The sequence below is a fragment of the Dreissena polymorpha genome, chromosome 5, assembly GCF_020536995.1.
Source record: "Dreissena polymorpha isolate Duluth1 chromosome 5, UMN_Dpol_1.0, whole genome shotgun sequence".
Classification (NCBI taxonomy): domain Eukaryota; kingdom Metazoa; phylum Mollusca; class Bivalvia; order Myida; family Dreissenidae; genus Dreissena; species Dreissena polymorpha.
Window position 1 is genome coordinate 12,633,021 of NC_068359.1, and position 17,629 is coordinate 12,650,649.

The 17,629-nt window shown below is 36.5% G+C and overlaps 1 protein-coding gene across 1 annotated transcript in view; it reads right to left on the bottom strand.

Annotated features, from left to right (window-relative positions):
- Window positions 1–9,469: 9,469 nt before the first annotated feature.
- LOC127881510 (myeloid leukemia factor 1-like) overlaps window positions 9,470–17,629 on the bottom strand; it is a 34,199-nt gene continuing 26,039 nt past the window's right edge. Inside the window, exons 4-7 of the mRNA XM_052429425.1 lie at window positions 16,358–16,517; window positions 14,657–14,816; window positions 11,925–12,073; window positions 9,470–11,557 (exon numbers count right to left, since the gene is read on the bottom strand). Of these exons, the coding sequence (XP_052285385.1) occupies window positions 11,935–12,073; window positions 14,657–14,816; window positions 16,358–16,517 (459 nt within the window). The 3' untranslated portion in view covers window positions 9,470–11,557; window positions 11,925–11,934. The remainder of the gene's footprint in view (window positions 11,558–11,924; window positions 12,074–14,656; window positions 14,817–16,357; window positions 16,518–17,629) is intronic.

Sequence of the window (17,629 nt, forward strand, 5' to 3'; positions counted from 1 at the left end):
ATGCATTACATGTGTTAAGTTTTACCTTTAATAATCGTTTGCAAAATTTCAAATGGATTCTTACAAGTTCCTTAGATTTAGTATAGCCCCAGACTTCCGAAGCATAATTTAAAATGGAACCAACAAATGCGTCAAATAATTGACAAAGTATCTTCGGCTTTAATATTCATTGTCTTTAATGCTTTACCCGTTAGGTGTTCCTGATTCAATGTGAAACTCCCAGTATAATTAAAAACAACCCCAAGATAGTTAAAATCATTCACAACTTGAATGTCATGATTATTGTAGGTCCACTTTTCATTTGACAATAATCCGCCTCTTTTCCGAAATACTGTATTTTTTGTTTTCTCTGTATTTACTTTCAATCCCCATAAATTACAATAATTATATAGATTATCTAAATGATTTTGAATTTCATCGGGCGATTTACCTACAATAGCCATATCATCAGCAAATAACAGTAAAATCAATACAATGTCGTCAATATTCAATCCGGATTGTAAATAATTTTGTAAAAACAACTCAAGATCTTCTACAAACAAAGAAAATATTAAGGATGACATAACTTCGCCCTGTCGGAGCCCAACTGCGTAAGAAAATTTGTCAGAATATGAAGACAATGACTTAACACAAGATTTAACTTTTTGATACATGCCTCGAACAATTCTAAGAATTTTACCCTGTATGCCACATTTATACATTTTTAACCATAATGCATTTCTATATATAGTATTCTAACACAGCACGTGCCAAATTTCATATAAACAAAGAAAGAAAATCGTCTATGGGTTATTCTGCAACAAATTATGGGCGGAGCTTATACATTAAAAGCACGCGCTTCGCACTCTTCGCATTTCTTAATCAAAACATTTAATATAAAAAATAACATATAATCTCTTATATTCAAATAAATAGTTTTGAACAAGAGAATGAAGAATAAATATTGCGTCTGTCGTAGACCGCCCTTTCCGAAATCCGAACTGGGCGTCCAAAATAGTATTATTTTCATAACAAATGTTTTCAATGCGATTGTTTAAAACGGTTGTTAAGAGCTCAGACAAACAGCTAACTAAAGTAATCCCTCTATAGTTATTTACATCTTCTTTTGAACCTTTCTTGTGCAGAGGGACAATTATTCCCTCGGTCCATTTTTCAGGATAATATCCTGAGTTCAATTCACAATTAAATAAGTCACATACATGCAAGGCTCATATATCAACACTTTCAATAAAATACTCGTTCAAAAGATTATCACTACCGCAAGATTTGTTCCGCTTCAATAATTTAACAGCATTAATTTTCTCTTCAACTGTAATTGGGTCATCAAGCTCAGGGTAAACATTATTAGTTGCATCAGTTTTAAACTACTCATCACAAATATGGGGAACAGTGCGAACAACCGATATTTAAGCCGTTCACACGAAATTCTGAAGGTCAGAAGGAAGATATTATGCGTTTATCAGTCAAATAATCTCAGCGCCCTGTACGGTGAATAAGGACGAATTCCTTTCAAAGAAATACAAAAAATAAATATGGTCAAGTACTGGTTTTAACTACTTTCGTCAAATGAAAGCAGCATGATCCGACTCGCATACACCATGTTAAAAAACGATGCAAACAACAGTAATACTTGCGGCAATCAAAACTGGGCTTGGCACGTGAAAGACATTATTGAAAACATTGGTACGTATGAACTATAGGTCAATCAATTCATAACCGAGGTACATTTACAGTGTTGTAAACAAAGGGTACCGGATAATTATACACAAACATGGCATGGCGAAGTGGCAAATTCCCCACGTCTCTCGTCTTATTACCTATTTAAACACCATTTTACGCCTGAATCATATTTTAGCTAGTCCAAATAATTAGACGTAATCGTAAATCGACCTCATATTTATAGGAATAATTTATATCAAGTAAATGAAGCAAAATATTGGAATGCACTCAGTAAGTTCCGATTGTCATCACATAATCTCGAAATAGAAAGGGGGCGGTATCATAATATCGAACGAAAAAATCAGAAGTGTAAATTCTGCACCATGAACGCAATAGAAAATGAATATCATTTCCTACTAGCATGTCCAATATCTGCACACCTACGAAAAAGCCGCACGATTGCAGATGGCCAACAATTAATAAATGTACAAGATTTATGTCCAGCAAAAGTAAAACTGAAATAAATACTGCGAAATTGATTTACGAAGCAAATAACTAAAGACGGCATCTCGATTCGTAATTCTATATTTAACCAGAATCAATAAGTTATCTTGATGTTGACTGTACAATTGATACATATGCAGGCTAGGAATGTATACCTTGTTTGCTTTTGCCATTATTTGCATATATTAAATCAATGCTCATTTTCATATGTGAGGGCTATTAACTTGTATAGGCTTGATTGATTAATAAATGTTGTTGTTGTTGTATTTATCTCATATACACAAAAAGAATTGTATAATAATATCATGAAATTGTGCATTACGTGATTTACTTAAATTAAAAAAATACTTTATTTAAAATAGTCCACGTAAATAAGATACTTAACAGTGTAGTTATTTAGACACAACCATATTTGACATTCGTATTCACAAATGTTTATTTCTGCAAATAATTGTGCACATTTTTCTAATCGTATGTCATGTAAGTGAATTAGTAAATATAAGATGTGCAGTTGCAATTAGTAGATGCAATTATGTATTGCATTCATGACTTACCATGTTAACCAGTTCATAAACACTATCGTCAAACTTCTATCTTATACCATTGCTTATAAATTGTATAATGCATATATAATGTATATATAACAACATAAATATGTTGTTAATAATGTTTAAATTTATTTTGATTGTTTCAAATAGTTAAGTTGTGTCGGTAAATATATTTAATTACATTTCATTTAATAAAATCGAAAATCTGTGAACAGGTCTCTAAAAATCTCAAATATGTGCACGTATAATGCTTGTAATTAACAACAGCCAAAACGATGAAGAATTTTGATGATAAATAAGCAGCGTACTGTCATGTTATTTTTCATTTATTGACAAATAAAAATGTGTATCATTTTATCGCTTACCTGCGACCATCAGTAAAACCAGACCGAGTACAGCAAGAGTATGATACATCTTCCTTATTGAGCGCCGGAAGTTACTATAACTTATCAACCGGAATCCTTATCCACTGAGCGATCAGATGTAACTTATTTATCGGAAATGTATGAAATATATTTTCTGTAATCCAAAGTCAGATACTAACTGTCACGAAGTACCGGAAGTAACTACAACGAAGTTGCCACAACTAACTTTAACTCGGTTCCTGGTACCACTTCTTTAAGCAAATTGCACGTTTACATGTCATTTAAGAAGGGCGTTTGAGAGCAATCACAGAAGTTAATGACAAACTGCGTGTATTTGTACTTGTTATTAGTGTGCATGTATTTTTTTCCAGTTTAATAAAGATTATGGAAAAGATGTATTCATGCGTTTCAAATAAATAATTCAAATAATATCATTTTTATCTAAATGCACTTTGGCGTGTCGATGTGTATCTTTTAAAATCTTTTTGGTTTCGTTTCGCGTGAGCAGTTGCTTCTTTTAAATATGCATCAAGAATATTAAATCAGCTTGACACCAGGCCGCGGTTCACTAGGTTACATGGCGCTGTGACCTCTGAGGAACCAACGTTCCAATTATTTGATAAGAAAAAAAACTTAAGCCGGTTTACATGAAGGTATTATAAATACAGAACCCTGCAATGTCGTTATCGAAAAGATTATGTCACACATTCGCCGTAATTTCGTTATCTGCCGATTATTACAGTAAATACATAGTTTTTTAATATTCGTTGTCTCCATTCTTTCGTGTTTTACATTTAACATTTGCAGAGGACTTACGAGAAACGTGTTTGATTCAGATGAAGTAAAGAAATAAGAAAATTGGCGACGCCTCTTGAAGGGGCCTTTTCACGTTTTGGTAAATTGACAAAATTGAAAAGAATTGTTTCAGATTCGCAAATTTTCGTTTAAGTTATGATATTTGTGAGAAAACAGTAATACTGAACATTTACCATGCTCTTAAATAGCCATTATATGCATCTTTTGACTATTTAAAAACCTGAACATTATAAACCGTTGCAACGCGAAACGATTGAATAATTTTGATAGTTCTGTTGTTGTTGTTATATTTTGTGAAACTTCGAGGATTGCTTATATAATGTATAAAATACATTGTATGAGCATGGAGAGCAGTCAATGTACGGTAGCCACTGCTGTCTGTGTACGGTGAACTCTGCAGTCGATGTACGGTGGACACTGCAGTCAATGTACGGTAGCCACTGCTGTCTGTGTACGGTGGACACTGCAGTCAATGTACGGTGGACACTGCAGTTAATGTACGGTAGCCACTGCTGTCTGTGTACGGTGGACACTGCAGTCAATGTACGGTGGACACTGCAGTCAATGTACGGTAGACACTGCAGTCAATGTACGGTAGACACTGAAGTCAATGTACGGTAAACAATGCAGTCGATGTACGGTAGCCCCTGCTGTCGGTGTACGGTGGACACTGCAGTAAATGTACGGTGGACACTGCAGTCAATGTACGGTAGACACTGCAGTCAATGTACGGTAGACAATGCAGTCAATGTACGGTAAACAATGCAGTCGATGTACGGTAGCCACTGCTGTCGGTGTACGGTGGACACTGCAGTAAATGTACGGTTGACACTGCAGTCAATGTACGGTAGCCACTGCTGTTGGTGTACGGTGGACACTGCAGTAAATGTACGGTTGACACTGCAGTCAATGTACGGTAGACACTGCAGTCAATGTACGGTAGACACTGCAGTCAATGTACGGTAGACACTGCAGTCAATGTACGGTAAACAATGCAGTCGATGTACGGTTGACACTGCAATCAATGTACGGTAGACAATTCAGTCAATGTACGGTAAACAATGCAGTCGATGTACGGTTGACACTGCAATCAATGTACGGTAGACAATGCAGTCGATGTACGGTTGACACTGCAGTCAATGTACGGTTGGCACTGCAGTCAATGTACGGTTGACAATGCAGTCAATGTACGGTTGACACTGTAGTCAATGAACGGTTGACACTGCAGTCAATGTACGGTTGACACTGCTGTCGGTGTACGGTAGACACTGCTTTCGGTGAACGATTGACACAGCGGTCAATGTACGGTTGGCACTGCAGTCAATGTACGATTGATACTGCAGTCAATGTACAGTAGACACTGCAGTCGGTGTACTGTAAACACTGCAGTCAATGAACGGTAGACACTGCTGTCGGTGTACGTTAGACACTGCTGTCGGTGTACGTTAGACACTGCAGTCAATGTACGAAAGACACTGCTGTCAATGTATGGTTGACACTGCAGTCAATATACGGTTGACACTGCAGTCAATCTACGGTTGACACTGCAGTCAATGTACGGTTGACACTGCAGTCAATGTACGTTTAACACTGCAGTCTATGTACGGTTGACACTGCAGTCAATGTACGGTTGACACTGCAGTCAATGTACGGTAGACACTGCTGTCGGTGTACGGAAGACAATGCTTTAGGTGAACGGTTGACACTGCTGTTGGTGTACGGTGGACACAGAAGTCGGTTAAAGGTTGACACTGCAGTCAATTTACGGTAGACACTGACGTCGTTGTACGGTGTTTGATTGACACTGCTGTCGGTGAACGGTTGACAATGCTGTTGGCGTACGGTAGACACTACGGTAGACACTGCAGTCAATGTACGGTAGACACTGCAGTCAATGTACGGTTGACACTGCAATCAATGTACGGTAGACAATGCAGTCAATGTACGGTTGACACTGCAGTCAATGTACGGTTGACACTGCAGTCAATGTACGGTTGACACTGCAGTCAATGTACGGTAGACACAGCTGTCAATGTACGGTTGACACTGATGTCAATGTACGATTGACACTGCAGTCAATGTACGGTTGACACTGCTTTCGATGAACGGTTGACACTGCTGTCGGTGAACGGTTGACACTGCAGTCAATGTACGGTTAACACTGCTGTCGGTGAACGGTTGACACTGAAGTCAATGTACGGTTGACACTGTTGTCAATCCACGGTTGACACTGCAGTCAATGTACGGTAGACACTGCTGTCAATGTACGGTTGACACTGCAGTCAATATACGGTTGACACTGCTGTCAATGTACGGTTGACACTGCAGTCAATGTACGGTAGACAATGCAGTCAATGTACGGTTGGCACTGCTGTCTGTGAACGGTTGACACTGAAGTCAATGTACGGTTAACACTGCTGTCGGTGAACGGTTGACACTGCAGTCAATGTACGGTTGACACTGTTGTCAATGCACGGTTGACACTGCAGTCAATGTACGGTAGACACTGCAGTCAATGTACGGTTGACACTGATGTCAATGTACGATTGACACTGCAGTCAATGTACGGTTGACACTGCAGTCAATGTACGGTAGACACTGCGTTCAGTGTACAGTGGACAATTCTTTCGGTGAACGGTTGACACTGCTGTCGGTGTACGGTAGACTCTGCAGTCAATGTACGTTACACTGCAGTCGGTGTACGGTAGACACTGCCGTCAATGTACGGTTGACACTGCAGTCGCTATACAATAGACACTTCTGTCGGTGTACAGTAGACACTGCAGTCATAAACCGTAGACACTGCTGTCGGTGTACAGTAGACACTGCAGTCGGTGTACGGTAGACACTGCAGTCATAAACCGTAGACACTGCAGTCGCTATACGATAGACACTTCTGTCGGTGTACGGTAGACACTGCAGTCATAAACCGTAGACACTGCTGTCGGTATACAGTAGACACTTCTGTCAGTGTACGGTAGACACTTCTGTTGGTGTACGGTAGACACTGCAGTCAATGTACGGTAGGCACTGCAGTCGGTGTATGGTATACACTGCAGTCAATGTACGGTTGACACTGCTGTCAGTGAACTGTATACACTGCAGTCGGTAAACAGTTGACACTGCTGTCGGTGTTCGGTAGACACAGCTGTCGGCTTACGGTAGACACTGCAGTCAATGTGCGGTTGACACTGCTGTCGGTGTTCGGTAGAAACTGCTGTCGGTGTACGGTAGACACTGTTGTCGGTGTACGGTAGACACTGCTGTCGGTGTACGGTCTACACTGCTGTCGGTGAACAGTTGACACTGCTGTCGGTTTACGGTAGACACTTCTGTGTGTGTACGGTAGACACTGCTGTCGGTGTACGTTAGACACTGCTGTCAATGGACGGTGGAAACTGCAGTCAATATACGGTAGACACTGCTGTCGGTGTACGGTAGACACTGATGTAGGTGCACGGTTGACACTGCGGTCACTGTATGTTTGACACTGTAGTCGGTGCAGTTGCTGTACGGTAGACAATATATTTGGTTTACATTAGACACGGCATTGTTATGTAAAATCTATCCGGATTTTGAAGGATTCATAGTAACTTACTTTTTCTTTTGTTATGCACATCCGTGATATTTATTCACAAACCTTAATGTTCATACACTGTAAATGTCATAAAAAAGAAGACTTTAAATCATATAACATTAACATTATATTTAAATCGATCGAAGGTGTGTAAAGCAAATAAGGATATGATCAAACTATAAATCGGTTCCAGCAATCTCTCTGCCCAGAGATCAACCGTTTTACACAGTCTTCTAATCTTTCTTACTATTTTTACGAATGCAAACATCTTGGCGTGTTACTTAATTCTGGGGAATTGGCGGTTTGAACTGCGCCAGTATGACAATATGGTGGTCCTTGTCAACGGAGTTCGATCTTTCATAGACATACAGTTTCATTTGTAAATTTAAGGGTCTACATTTTCTGGAACGAGTTCCTCTATTATTTCCACTTAATTATGAATAAATATCCGTGGATACGGTTACTTTTTAAAAGCTGAATAATTATATATACTTATCAAATGAAGTTTTTCAAAATAGAATATTGACAACAATCTAAATGTCTGTTCGTCTAATGTGAATGATCACGCAATTTAAAGGGTGCCGATTCGATGTAATGAACACGCTTTAATTTTGTTAACACACGTATCACTAATACAAATAAAAATTTAAACATTTATTAAACAGTCAAGTTTTCAATTAAGTTGCTGGCCTCCTTTGTTACATCAGATGCTTTTTAATGACATTTAGACAGAACCTCTAGAAGAATTCCTTAAAACGAGAGGGCCATAGCCCCTAAAGCTCTCACAAGGAACTCAACTTTCCTGGGCACGTGTTGTTCACAAGGTTTCACAATGCAAGTATAAGGAAAAGTTCCCACCAGCAGGCCGCCGTGTTTTGAACAAACCACAATAATGTTTCAAACCCAGCCCAGTTATAAACATTTGAAATGTTCTGAGCAAGTTTCGGAGAGATGGGTAACAAAGAGTGGCTTCTAGTGTATTCAAATAGTTTTACTACAGCTACAACAGGAAAACGAAGTGCCGTCTATGTTTTGAGAAATCATGAACCATACATCACTCGTCGGAGAAAGAATTAGATAAAAAAATGCAGATCAAGTTTTATAAAGATTGTGCAAATAAATGTTACTTCTATAGTCTCCACAAGCTTTAACTTTACTTTGACCAATTGCCCTAGTGTTTTCCCCTACAAGACCCAGCTTCAATCTCATCCCAGATATGATTGGGAAACATGTTCTCAAATCTCTCTCAATGTTCCCAGATTCGTGAAGATTGGGACATAAATGAGGCCTCTAGAACGTTCACAAGCCTTTTCTTAAATTTTACAAAGTTAACTTGTTTTTTTAATCCACTTGCCCACGTTTCGAACTCAGCCGAGATATTATTGGGCAAGTTTAATCAAGATTGGGCAATACATGTTAACAACGTTTCAGTATGGTCATATATGGCAAACTGTCAGCACCCTTGAAGGCATTAGATCAATGGACCAGAATAATTGTTTAACTCGACTGAGATATCATAAGAACACATATTCTGAGCAATGTTCCTAAATATGGGGCAATAAATATGACCTCTAAACAGTTCATTAGGTCTTTTCTTTAGCCTTGTAAGTAAAAACTGCCCCACTCCACGGAAACAAAGTTGTTCAACGGACCGGAACCTTTTCCAAACTCGGCCCATATATGATAGAGATTTATGTTCTGTTTAAGATTTATTATGATGGAGCATACAATGCATGTTGTAAAATGCTCAACTGCTTTTCTTGAAGTTGACCTTGTGACCTAGTTATTCACCCCACGTGACCCAGTTTTGAATTCGGCAGAGATATCATTGGGGCAAATGTTCTGACCAAGTTTCATGAAGATTGGACCATGAATGCGGCCGTTGCAGTGCTCACAAAGCAGGACAAACAAAAGGTGGTCACAAAATCTCGCGTTGAGCACGTTGTGGTTAGTTAGGATAAAAACATACCTGCAGCAGCATGCAAGAAGCTACATCCATGTTATAATTTATTCTAATTTTATTTGTACAAAGACATATATACAGTTAAGAGTACATGAAAGTGTACAAACAAGTGCAGATCACACTATATCAAAACCATTACAGAGAAATATCAAGCAGTGAACAATAAAGTTGCAAGCCATATTTTCTGATACAGTTTAAATTTATTCGACATATGCAAAAAGCATGTAGAACTAATTTTACGTCATATATATAGAAGTTCTGGTGATTTACAATATAAACTTCGGACATTTAGGCAAAGTTAAGGAAGTTATGCCAAACTAGGCCAGATTTTGGCTAGATATTAAAGATTTCCGAAATAATATTTATATTGTCATTTACAAAATTTAATTAAATACCCATTTTATAAAGAATATATTATAAGTTGCAAATCACAATGTCTAATGTTTATATAGGGAAACAATTATACGTTACACGTTTATGTTCCACACGAAAAAGCAAAACCACATTAATAACTCAATAGGCAAATGTACATACTGTTTATATTAATACATATATTTCTGTTGCATTTAGAAGAATTTTTTATCCTAAAAATATATTTATGCGTACGTAAATTACTTGTATAAAAACTTTGCCGAATTGTGACGGATTTCAAGTGATATTATACTAAAAAGTGTTTTTATAATGAGCTTTAATAAATCGGAATATTTACCTAAACATAATATACAATAACATATTGTACATAAGAAATGGCCCTGTTTATATAAAATATGCATTAAGTGTATAACGCTTTGGCCAAAATAAAATTTGAATCAAATTGCTGCAAAATATTTGTCCATATTGCTTAGCAGAAGTTATGGAAGTTTCGGTAGAAAATAGTGACAAAATTGTTGGTTGAAATAACAAAAATATGGTACAATAAGTCTAGACCACAACAACTTACAGAGAATAAAACTAGAAATTTAAAGCCTTCAAATATTCTGTCAATGCAGTAAAAAGGGACCTAATCCAAGATCAGCATTAACAGGTAAAAAAAAAAATACCCACACCTCCCATTAAATGCTATTTCTGTTTTTTTTTACATATTAAAGATACAGTAAAAAATGATCATACAAACATAATAACGGATTATCACAATACCATCCTCTGATTCTTTGAGATCTCCTTATAATCAAGACTCAAAAACCAAACTGATCAACAATCAAAATATGGCAAAATATGGCTTGCAAATATAACTATAACAAGATCAACATAAAACAAGATATGATTAAACAAAAAAAATATATTGAAAAAAGAATGAGATAAACACAAAAGTACCGGAAAACAACTAACAAAACATAGTGCTCTGTTGACAAGATGGAACTTTGCACAATTTCATTAAGTCCAGTTTAACGAACCCCATTTCACTATACGCCTCTCGTATAAAGATTCTGGTTCATAATCAACTACATGTATGATACAAACATAAAATGAATTCAAACACAGATATCACAGTTTTTAACAGGAATTGTCTTTTTCTGCACAGACTGTAGACACTGAAGATGTTTACACTTGAAATTGAATATAATAGTTAATTTTATAAGTCCCCACCATTAAAATTATGAACATAGGATTAATACATGTGAAAAAATATGTCCCATCAGTATATACCAGTACCAGTAAACAAATCAAGTGTAGTACAGAACTGTGCTAGAAGCATAACAACTAACAAAACAACTAATATTTTAATATAAATTCACAACCTGGTATATAACATAAACAACAATATTGATTAGCAAACAGTACTGACAATTGAATTACAACACATTTCACCAAACAATAACGCAATTAATACAACTCCAAATATATTTGAAGTCTTAAAGTTGACACATTATCCAAGCCAAAACAAACCCTTTGTTACTGGAAACAGAAATTATTAAGACAACTATGCTGAACATTTTATATTGTGCTTTAAGTATTAAAAAAAATAACAATTAATAAAAACTCCAAACATACTTGAAGTTAACAACACATTATAGAAAAATAAAATTAAAAAGATTAGTAAAGAAAACCAAAAGTTGTTTTTTTTTTTTTCTGTGTTTTACAGTCCATAATTGTCATCGTTGAAGGTGTAGCCATATCATAAAACCTGTAAAACAAACATATACAAATTAAATCTAAATATGAAACCAACATATATACGGCACATATAAGGGATAACATTTCTTTAAATTTACAATGAAAAATACATATTAAAATTATTGAAACAATACTTTATTTCTTCAATATTGCAATGATCCAGTCAAACAAGAAAAGGGAAATAATAACAATCAGTGTGTATCCAATGGAGCCATGAGTTAGGGTTCCTATATGCTTCCCTTATCATTTTAAAATATAACATATGCATTAATTCAGAAGACGCCAAGTATTGATTATCCAAGAAGATATTTACATGGCCACATAGATATATAAAGATAAAAGGGGCCAGACATTCACTAAAGACTCCAGATGCCTACCTGTGGCTGTTTAGCTCCTCTCACGGCCTCGAGAGCGGCCCCAGTGCTCTGACCCCCTCGCCTCACTTCCTGTTGGGGACCTGGCATCATTTCCTGTTGGGGCCCTAGGGGCAGGGAGAGCCAGTTGTTTCTCTCCACCACGTTCTCGTCTAAAGAATACAAAGGAGCAGTGGTCTGGTAAAACAGGGCTTAATGCATGTGTGTAAAGTGTCGTCCCTGATGAGTCGGTGCAGTCTACACAGGCTAATCAGGGATAACACTTTACACTTTTATTAGTTTTTTGTTTAAAGAATGTCTCTTCTTAGCAAAAATCCAATTCAGGGGGAAAGTGTCGTCCATTATTAGCCTGTCAAGACTGCAAAAGGTAATCTGGGAGGACACTCAATACACAGGCATTAAGCCTTCCCCACTCATAAGCAAAGTGAAAATGGCTATGTGCAAACAGCATTTAACCAGAAAAGCCTGTGAGTAACTTGCAGTCTGTTCAGGTTTTATTACATTTGCTGCTCATCAGTATCTAAGAGTTGGAAATGAAGCCTTTAAAACTTGATTCTAGTAAGAAAGGTCTGTAATTACATTAAATTTTCTAAGGGACTAAAAATGCGTCAAAATACGTATCTTAGTGGAAAAAAGGTTAAGCCAGGTTGACCCACATCGCCGCTCAAATACAATCTGATCACAAAATAGAATTCTTCACAAAAGTGATCAGGAAAACCCAGACGATGCATGTAGTAATACCCAGTATATAGCTTACCCGTAAATGATGAACATTGAAAAGTTAAACAGAACTAATAAGGGCAAGTAGATGGAAATAGCTCAAATCACTCTTAAACTAGAGCTTTGTCACAGACGTGACATATACCCCCACATGCAGCATTGACACAGACTATTTTGCATGCTGTCCAATGATTGTGAACAAACGTACAGAGTAATTTTAAAATCTCACAATGAATGACAAAGTAATGGCCCGGACAAGATCATTTATGGCCATTTTTGACCTTTGAACTAAAAGTGTGACTTTGATGTTGAAGATATCGATGTAATTCTTTAGTATGACACACCTTGCAATGATGGTGAACAAATGTGCCAGACGATTTTAAAATCTCACAATGAACGACATAGTTATGGCTCAGACAAGCTCATTTATGGCCATTTTTAAACTTTAAGCTCAAAATGTGACCTTGACCTTGGAGATATTGACGTTATTCTTTCATAAGACACATCATCCAATGATGGTGAACAATTGTGCCAAATGATTTTAAAATCTCACAATGAACTACATAGTAATTGCCCAGACTAGCTCATTTATGGCCATTTTTAAACTTTGAAATGATAGTGAAACCTTGACCTTGGAGATATTGACTTAATTCTTTCGCATGACACACTGTCCAATGATAGTGAGCAAATGTGCCAAATGATTTTAAAATCTCACATAACTACATAGTTATGGCCAGGAAAAGCTCATTTATGGCCATTTTTGAACTTTGAACTCTAAGTGTGACCTTGACCTTGGAGATATCCACGTAATTCTTTCGCGCAACACACCGTCCAATCATGGTTAACAAAAGTGCCGAATTATTTTAAAGTCTAACAATGAAAGACATAGTTATGGCCCTGACAAGCTCATTTTTGACCTTTGAACTCAAAGTTTGACCTTGATCTTGGAGATATCAACGTAATTTTTTCGCGTGACACACCGTCCAATGATGGTGAACAAATGTGCCAAATAATTTTATAGTCTCACAATAAACAACAAAGTTATGGCCCGTACAAGCATTTGACCTTTGAACTAAAAGTTTGACCTTGACCTTGGAGATATCCATGCAATTCTTTCGCGTGACACACCGTCCAATGATGGTGAACAAATGTACCAAGTCATCTTAAAATCTAACGATAAATGACTTAGTTATGGTCCGGACAAACTTTCGGTAAAAAATGCACAAAGTGACCCCATGACCTAGTTTTTGACCCGGCATGACCCATATTATAACTTGACCTAGACATCATCTAGATACAACTTCTGACCAAGTTTGATGAAGATCGGATGAAATTTTCGGGACAGACAGACCGACAGACAGACAGACAGACAGACAGACAGACAGACCAACAAAGTGACTCCTATATAGCCCCATTACTAGTAATGGGGATATAATTATTGCATGGAAACCATCTCTCAGAATGACAACCTTAACCTCACCCATTGGAAATGCAATTCTAAGTGAGATTTAAATATCTCATTTCATTTTTTAAGTACAGCTGCTTGATTTGTGAAAGAGAACGTAAGCACAAACAATATTTTATTTCAAATTATTGCAAGCTTGACCTCATCTATGCCCTCAGACATGCGTTAATTAGATCATATTTTAAGGTAAATATATGCATTCCGGGATGCAATCCCAAGTGAGGTCTTGATTTATAGTAAGTACACATGAATATAAATTTCTATTCAATAAGGACATCTTAATTAAATCTCGATTTCTTAAGCAAAAACGAAAATTTTTCCATGCAGCCTAAAAATGACATGTCCCAATTGAATAACACATGTTTCAAGAAATATTCAGGAGAAATCAAATCCTAAAAATGAGAAACCAATGATGAAAAATTGAAGGTCCCCTATTGACCCCCCCCCCCCCCCCCTTTGCATAATAATTGTGGAACTACAATTTATGACTATGAAACATGTGGCACTTATTAACCATCTACTGCCTTCTAGCCATTTTTATTTCCCTCACCTGTCACTCTGACGCCTGTCCCTATCCGATGGATACTCATCTTCATATCTGCGGTCCCTGATCTCTCTCAGGTTACCTCCCCTACGCTCAACGTCCTCCAGACCCTTGAAGGCGGTGCGTGTTTTGTTGCGCCATTCCTGATCAAATGCCTCTGCATCCTCTGTATTAAATTTTTTTTACAAAATTGTCATTGCAATCGTGAACTACCGATTGAGATAAGAGCTATCTAAATGAATGTCTTGACAGATTCTGGTCTTCATTATCAGGCTTGAAATTTGCTGATTCCAAATTTAATGTTCAACATCAATTAAAATATAAGCATTTAAACAAGCTAATGCATTGAATTGATATCCCCCGCCAGATAAATTGTGTTTATGGATGGGAGCAAATCCCTACATATACAGTATACAATCCTATGTAATCCTAAAAAAATGAGTTATGCATTGCAATTCTCCTCATTGATATCTGTGCACCAATAAAGTTTCATGTTGAAATCTTGAATAATATCTGAGATATAGCCCTGAATAGTTACACCATGCAAACAGCAAAGAAAAATAACTCTTATTTAAAAAGTTGTAGGGTTATGGTTCTTGTGCATGGCACATCTTCTCATCCATCTCTAAACACCAATGAAATTTCATGCTAAAATCTTTATCATCTGAGATATAGCCCTGAAAAGTTACATCATACAAAAAAACAAAGGGCAATAACTCTTAGAAAGTGTAGGGTTATGGTTCTTATGCATGACACTTCTCGTTATTGATATCTATACACCAATGAAGTTTCATGTTGATATCTTATATAGTTTCCGAGATAAAGTCCTGAAAAGTGTGTGCCTGACGGATGGACAGACAATGCCAATTCTATATCTCTGCGCCTTTGGAGGGCGATACAAAAAAATGAGGATAAATAAATTTTATTTAGAATGCACATCTGACAATTGGATAAAATGAGCAGCGTTCTGTGGAAAAAACTGGGCTTTATACAAGTGCTTAGTGTCATCCAAGATTAGCATGTGCAAAAAGCAGAGGGACGAATCAGGGACAGCACTTTCTGCCTAAACTGAATTTTCATTTACAAGAGAAATCCTTTAAAGGGACCTTTTCATGTTTTGGTAAATTGACTAAATTATTAAAAAAAATACAGTTTTTGCAAATTTTCGTAGCTGTTATAATATTTGTGATGAAACAGTTACAATGAACATTTACCATGCGCTAAAATATCCATTATATGCATCTTTTGAAGATTTAAAAAACATCAAAATTATAAAGCGTTGCAACAGAATTGAATAATTTGGAGAGCCCTGTTGTTGTCACTATATTTTGTGACTCTACGAGGATTGCTTATATGAAGTATAAAATAAAGCAGTCACAGTATGAGCACAGATGGCCAAGTGGTCTAAGCGATAGACTTTTACTCCAGGGGTCAGTGGTTCAAGCCCAGTTGAGGGTTACTTGTATTACTATCTTTAATTGTATTCTTGTTTTTTGTTAGAGCTTTTTAGATCCAATGTTTACATTATCAATATAAAGCAATTAATGACAAACTTCAATACATGCCAAAATCTGTGAAATTGGTCCCTTTAAACTAAAACAAAATACAAGTTACTTAGTGTAAAGTGTCATTTCTGATGAGCCTTTGCCAGAACGTGGCTCGAAGAACATTAGAATGTATTCTAACATGCTAGAACTGCATGCCTACTTTCATCAAGGTTATGGTAGTTCTGCAGTTCCTCAGTGCGTCCAGACCGCGTGTTCCGGTGTTTCTCCACCTCATGACCTCGATCGTGGATGTGGTGACCGATGGACATCTTCTCCAGCTCACGCTCTGAGTCACGCAGGGACTTTCTTGTTTCACGAACCTGGAATATAGGACTTAAATTATGTTCCAACAAAATGAAATGTAGCAATATTTTTCTATTTTTGCAAGATACCTGTTTGTTTGTTTTCGTCAAAAAGTGTTGAGATTATGAAGGAATATGTACTTCTTTTAAAGCCAATTTGGATTGAAAATTTGGCCCCATTCCCAGTTCAAAAGGTGTTTTTTTTCACTTGTAATGGCATTAAAAGTTGTTCACAATGTACAATTCATTTCGAGAAGTTGGAGGCATTTTTGGATAAAATTTCAAAGAAATTGTACAAGCAAAAGATGGTTATTAACAGTACCTAACACTGAAGAAAACAAGCCAACTTGAGTAAATCATAATAATTTTATACATTTAATGTAATTGATTATCAAAAGAACATCTTCAAATATTACTGAAAAGAATACATTGGAACACTATTGATGTTTTTTTTATTGATTTCCGCAACAGTTTATTTTATTTATGACTAGAACAATTACAACCCTTTTACCGTAGTAACAAAGTTAAGGGAAAACATAGGTCTAGGTAGACTCACACACCAAAAATAAGGTCAGTATATCAAAGACTTATGGAAAAAAATCTGGAAAGGTGTTGTTTTTAAGAAAGAGTAGAACAAACTTGATCTGTAAGTCATGTAGATAGATTCACACACCAACAATCAGGTAAATATCTTAATACCTCTATGAAAAAAGTATGTTAAAACTGTTCTTCTATAGTTAAAATTGATTTCAAGGCTCCCTTATTTGGCCAGAAAATCAATGGACCGAAACAAACTCAAACTTGATCTGTAGGTCATCCAAGTGGACTCACATGTGAAAAATCAGGTAAATATCTAAAACCATTTAGGAAACAAGAGATGTGTTTGTCAGAAACACAATGCCCACTACTGCGCCACTTTGATTTTTTTTTCATGTGGCAGGTACAGATAATTATCTCCCTTTAAATCTTATTACTTCCCTTGGATTTGTTTTTTACCTTTGACCTTGAAGGTTGACTTGATCTTGACATTTCACCACTCAAATGTGCAGCTCCATGAGATACACATGCATGCCAAATATCAAGTTTCTATCTTCAATATTGCAAGAGTTATCGCAAAACTTTAATCAAGG